This window comes from Eptesicus fuscus, chromosome 9 (assembly GCF_027574615.1).
Source record: "Eptesicus fuscus isolate TK198812 chromosome 9, DD_ASM_mEF_20220401, whole genome shotgun sequence".
Classification (NCBI taxonomy): Eukaryota; Metazoa; Chordata; class Mammalia; order Chiroptera; family Vespertilionidae; genus Eptesicus; species Eptesicus fuscus.
In genome coordinates, this window is record NC_072481.1 from 5679164 (window position 1) to 5685163 (window position 6000).

The 6000-nt window shown below is 61.0% G+C and overlaps 1 protein-coding gene across 1 annotated transcript in view; it reads right to left on the reverse strand.

Moving 5' to 3' along the window:
- The window catches only part of CASZ1 (castor zinc finger 1), a 44760-nt gene extending 38960 nt beyond the window's left edge, over positions 1 to 5800 (reverse strand). The window contains exons 1-2 of the mRNA XM_054721406.1: positions 5644 to 5800; positions 5131 to 5169 (exon numbers count right to left, since the gene is read on the reverse strand). Coding sequence (XP_054577381.1) covers positions 5131 to 5169; positions 5644 to 5692 — 88 coding nt within the window. The 5' untranslated portion in view covers positions 5693 to 5800. The remainder of the gene's footprint in view (positions 1 to 5130; positions 5170 to 5643) is intronic.
- Positions 5801 to 6000: the final 200 nt, after the last annotated feature.

Below are 6000 nucleotides of genomic sequence, written 5' to 3' on the forward strand. Positions count from 1 at the left end.
GCTCCTTCCTCCTCCCCCTCCTCCTCTCCCTCCTCCTCTCCCTCCTCCTCCTCCCCAGCTCCTTCCTCCTCCTGCCGTACCCTGGCCCAGCTATCCCAGCACAGCTGCTGCTTGCCTTGGGGACCCACAAGCTGTAATTACTGCAGAGCAACTTCCTTCCCCCTGAAGATGAGGAGGAGGAGGAAGAGAAGGAGAATGAGGAGGAGCTGAAGCCAGTGGGTCAAGGTTTAAAAACCAGCTCGGGGGAGGGCCGAGTTAAAGAGGAAGCCTTGGGGCTGGGGGTGGAGGTGGGGGTCGGGGGGGATGAGCCTGACCCTTCTGAGAATGGTGGGCCAGCCGGAGGAGGCTGGCTGAGGGGCAAGCGCCTGGCTCACCTGGCAGGATCTAGGGAGAGGAGGAGCCGGGCCTGAGCCCTCCCGGGCGCCGCCCAATCCCTGCCCAGGGACTGGAGCCAGGGCAGCAGCTTTAATGAGGAGATGCTGCTGCCGTGACTCAGCCCTCCAAAGGTGCCTCCGTTTATTTTATTTTTCCATCATAAAAACCCAAGCTGCAACTCAGCCAGATTCCGTGGCCATGGGGGAGGGGGCGGGGGGAACATGGGAGCGACGGGGAGGCCTGAGAGGTCTGACTCCACGGCCCTGGGCCCTCCCTGGAGAGGACAGTGAATGGGTTCCCTGGCTGGTCCCCACAGGGAAAAGGGGCCCGGGACGGGGCCCGTGGGGTCCTTCCAGCCCTGCCCTCGCTGCCTCTGCCTCCGGTTGGAGGGCACTGACTGGGCGAGGCCTTTCAGCTTGAGGTTTGCTCTGACATCTTACAACTGAGCCAGGGCTGGCTCCAGGGGCCAGGTCACAGCCCCGAGCTGCCCGTCGCAAACGCTTCCTGCCCAAGGAAAGGTCCAAAGGATGTGCTTCTCGCCTCGACCGCTCGGCCCCGCCCACAGACGGCGGCGTGGAATCCTCTGGTAAAATCCAGCTGGGAGCCCGCGACCCGAAAGGTCATCGGATGCTCCGGTCCCTCCAAACACACAGCCCGCCTCTGTGCGAATGGTACCCGGAAGCTCGCTCCTCCCCACAGAGCCCATGCTGGCCTCGGCTCTGCCTGCTCCTTCTTGCCAAGATGGCACGGAAGCACCTACCCCCTGCAGCAGACTGGCAGAACCGGTGCCCAGCCTGACTGCAGGGATTGGCCCCAGCTTAGACTGGTCGGGTGGGTGCGCCTGGCCAAGTGAAGGCTTGAGGAAGGAGGATCGAGGGCAGGCAGCCTGCTCTGCCCCAAGCCCGGCGTGGAATCTCTGCTCCAGAAACAGCACAAGATCCTTCCCCAGCCCCAATGCACACGGGGCCTTCGGTGTAACCAGAGCCAGCCAGGCCGGTTCCTAGAAGCCTCCGTTCCTGGCAAGGAGCTGGCCTTGCCCGGGAGGCTCACCGAGGTCCCGAGAGTCTGGAGGGGGCTGACCCTCAGGGCAGCGGGGGCCGGAGCAGTCCACACAGAGGCTGGCTGGGAAAACCACGCTTTTGCCCCCTGGGGCCAGATGCCACCTGAAAAGTCTTCTCCTACCTGGAGACCGTGTGCCCTCTAAGCACGTGGCTACTAGGAAATTCCACTCCAAGAACCAAGCGACCGAGCCAACCTGGCTCAGCTCCCTTGACCCCATCCTTCCTGGCCTCCTCCACAGCCGAGGCCGGGGCCAGGAGGCAGTGGGGACCTGTATGCAAGGCAGGGGCGCTCAGCCTGGAGTCCCAGCGGCGCTTGATCCAGGGAAAGAGCAGCAGGCCTGGCTCAGCAAGTGGCCTCGATTCCTCCCACGGACCCGCCTCTGCAACATGGCTGCGGCCATGGTGCCAGGTGGGCAGTGCAGCCCCTCTTCGGCTCCCCCTGCGGCCCCTGGCCACCCCCTTGAACTTGCCTACTTGGCCCTGTACCTGTCAGAGCCTACCTTGGATCCTCTGATGGACAGCTCTAACCCCGAACAGCCCCTCCCCTTCTTCTCAAGTTCCGCCTAGGGAGAGTGGGACGATTTATAGCCAGATCCCAGAAAATCAGGGCAGGTTCCTTTCCAAAGCTCTACCACTGTCCCGCAGCCACTCTCACCTGGCCTCCGCTGGTCCAGGGCCTAGGACTCAGCCGAGTGGGGCCTAATCCTGGGGAGCTTCCCAACTGAGGATGGATTTACCTGCGTCTGAAAGCTTCCTCCTGCCTCCTCTCCCCTTCCCGACGCCCTACCCCAGGGAAATCACTCTAAAAGGGCCTAATGGAACTATGTCCTCCTCTCTTCCTCTCTCCTCCCTCCCTCGCTTTCTCTTTCCCTTTTTTTTTTCTTTTATTAGCATTTGTGGAATTTATTCCCAAACTCTCCTAATCTTCCGTACACAACCATTTGATTTGCATAACCCAACCCCCTCTCATAAAAACTGGCTGCTAGTTTAATTAAAAAATGTAAATTTGCTGTCATCTCGGGGCCTGGTGAATTAGGACGACATCGGCATTTTTTATTGCTAAAGACGTCCAGATTGATCCAGCCCTTGGCTGAACTATGGTGGGGGAAACGGGGCCCACATGGCCCCTGAGGGTCCTGAGATCCTGCTGTCCCCTCGTGAGAAGCCGGGTTCTCCCACTCCCGAATTACTTAGAGCCGGGTGCTTCAGGGCCGAGACCTGGCCGAGGCGGGAGGTGATGCCAACCCAGGATCCGATGCTTAGCGGGTCCCTGGTACCAGCCGGCAGTCATCTGGGGCCGGTGCGTGCAGCTTGTGCTGTGCTAAAGAGGCCCTGAGTGGCAGCTGCTCATGGTCCCACGAAAGAAGGGGGACTTCCCTCCACCCCCAACTGGCCCAGCAAGAGCCCTGGCCCCACCTGAGGCCCCTGGCCCTGGCCGCGTCCAGGAGTACATTCCGGGGGTGGAGGGATGGTGACCATGGAGTAGCCAGAGGAGGCTCAGAGGGGATCTCAGAGTTCCCACCTGCTTCCCTTTTTGTGTGGACAGGGGAAAAAGTGTCTTTCTTCTGAAGTTCTGAGATTACGTGAAACTTCCAAGTTCAAAGAAAAGGCTGAGGTGGTATCGCCAGATGACTCCTCCAAGAAATAGGCAGAACTTTGACACCCTGGACCTCCCCTCACCGAGTGGCCAGAGTCCAGGTCTGGGGCCTGCTGGGAGTGTCTCACTCCAGCTCCAGGAGGGACTGGCTGACCTCAGGGGCCCTTCTGGCTTCTAGGAACAGTTTCCAGGGCCGGTCCCCGGGGTGCTGGGAGAAGCGAGTCTCCCTCAGGCCCAGGAGAGATGTTGCAAGAGGTTCTGCCACCCACAAGCCCGGGAAGCCCTCTCCCACGTGTCGGGGACACCCCGCAGGAGGGCTCTGCCGTCCTGCCCCCACCGCAGACTGGGAAGGCTGGCTGGTGTAGGCAGGAGGGTGGACGCCGCTCCAGCTGGTACCCAGGTTGGAAGGAGGAATACGGAGGGCCCGCCTTCCAGCTGAGTAATGCCCGGGTCCCCTGGGCCCGCCCACAAGCAGAGGCTCGGCCCCAGGTAGGGAGTGGTGCCTTACCCAGCCCATCTGTAAGGTCTGCCCCTCATAGGGATGGGTGGGGGCCCTGTTTCCGAAGAAAGGGGCTGGGGCCTGAGAGGGAGGTGATGAGACACCTGATTAGAGGTGGGGGCGGGCTGCTTCTGTGTGGGAGTGGAGGGCAGGGAGGGGCAGGGAGGGGCAGAAGCCTTGGGCACCTTCACCACTCTGCCCAGCAGGGGGTGTCACACCCTTCCTGGGCACAAAGGTCCCCAGGACCTCCACATCAGATACACCTAGGTCACACCTGGCTGGACACCGTCTTAACACTCTGAGAGCGACCCCTTCCCCCTCACACATCCCTTACTCAAAGCTAACCACCATGTCACCCCCCCTGGGCCCCCCAGTGCCGCCCTCCTATCCTCTCTGCCCAATCCCCTTTGACCTCAGAAGGTCAAATGTCAGCTCATGGGTCCTAAGGGACAATGCTATGAACTTGGGCCCATTATAAACAACAACTCTAATAGCCACCAACACCACTTACCCGCCTATAAATGAAGCAGGAGGGTTCAGAGGTCAGTCTCAATGAATTATCAGCCTGTTTATTACTGACGTCTTTTTAAAAACATTTAGGAAGAAGCCAGCGGCTTTTGTCAGCCTAGGATCCGAGGGTCCTGGCCAGAATTCGGTTTCAGTAGAGAGGGCTAGTGGGAAGCCGGGTGGTAAATCTCACTCGGGACGTAGGTTAGAACCCCGGATGGGAAATGAAGAGAAACATGGAGTAAAATTAGGTTAAAACCAATAAAACACCCAGACCTCTGGATACACTCTGGCCAGGCCAGCACCATGCTCTCTGGAACCCCAGCCTAGGTGCCACGCCAGGCCCCCCCAAACCCAGAGTCCACATGCAGTCGTCTGTTTTGGTCTACCCGCTCCCAGGGTGGGGACGAGAAAGGGGGATGGAAGTGAGTCCTGGACCCAACACTTTGAACTGATAACAGCCACCTCATCCCACGGATTCTCAGGTGAAAAACACTCATTAGCCATAATAAGCAGCTTGATCATCCGACACAGCCTTGTCCCAAATAAATTAAATTCCTTTACCTTGAGACAGTCGCCCCGAAACCAGACTAACCACCTTTCCCAACAGGACGCGGCTTTCAAAAACTAAACCACCCCCCACTAAAAAAATAAAAACACACACCCCACAGCCAGACACAGAGATCTCTGCGGGGCGGGGGGGGGGGGGGGGAAACACCCAGAAAACACACGGAGCCATTCAAAAGACATGGAGAACCAAAACCCCCACAAAAAACCCCTAAATCCTCTCTCTGGGTGCCCCCCAGCTCCCGCTCCCCTCCCTTCTTTCATAATGACAAGCACGAGATTAGTCAGAGTCACTAAGCAAGTAACAAATAATAACAATAATATCCTCCGAAGGAGGCTTCGCAATCCAGAAACCGGGGCGAGAAGCCCGGCGGCGCGGACCCTCTCGGGGGGGCCCGCCCCCGCCCCCCGCCCCCGCCCCCGCCCCCGCCCCGCTGCGCCCTCATTGGGCTGAAAAGACGAACTTCCGTAAAAGAACCGAAAGAAAAGTGAAACGGCCGCCCGAGGTTCCCACCGGCCAGTACCTGTACCGAGATCCATGCTCCTCTCCTTGGTCCCAAACTCTTCCAGGATCGCCGAGAAAAGCAGAGGGAAGGAAAAAAAGACGCGGTTTAGTCTCTCGCCGGGCTCCCCGCTCCACACCCCTCCGCCCGCTCCGCGCGCCGCGCCCCCCATCGAGGGGCGGACAGGTCCCCGCGACCTGGGACCAAAGGCGCAGGGGGCCCGGGGCGGGAGAGCGAAACTTCCCCTCCCGCGCCGGTCGCTCTCACGCTCGGGCATCGCACGCGCAGAGCAGCTCCGCTCGGCGCTCGAGTTTATTAAACTAAAAGAGAAACTATTTATAGACGCGGCCGGGTCGGGGGGCCCCGGCCGGCCCGCGAAGCAGAGGGGCGCTCCCGCCCGTCCGCCCGCCCGCCCGCCCGGCGGCCCGGCTTCCCGCCGCCCCCGCCCCGCCCGCGCCCCCCGCCCCGCGCCGTCCCGGGTCGGAGCCCCGCGGCGCGCCCCCCGGCCCTCCCCCGCCCCACTCGGGTACTCACCATAGTCGGAGAGTCGAAAGCCGAATTCACTTAAATAATCAACTTTCATAATACTTAATTAATGCCTAATTGCAACTGATTACTCCCCGAATAACAAGTTGTTTTAAAGCCCTGATGTCATTGCTCCTGACGGTAACACTCAGGGTAACAGTTTGGCAGGAGGGAGCGGCGGGCGGGAGCGGCCGGGGGCGCTGCCAGGCGCCGAGGTGATTGGCAGGGCGGCCGCGGCGCCGCCTCCTCCGGGCCCGCCCGCGCCGCCCCGGCAGGTGAAAGAGCAGACCGGCCCGCGCGCCCGCGGATGCGGAGTGAATGGGCTCGCGCTCGCCCGCCCGCCCGGCCCGCGCCCGGCCCTCGCTC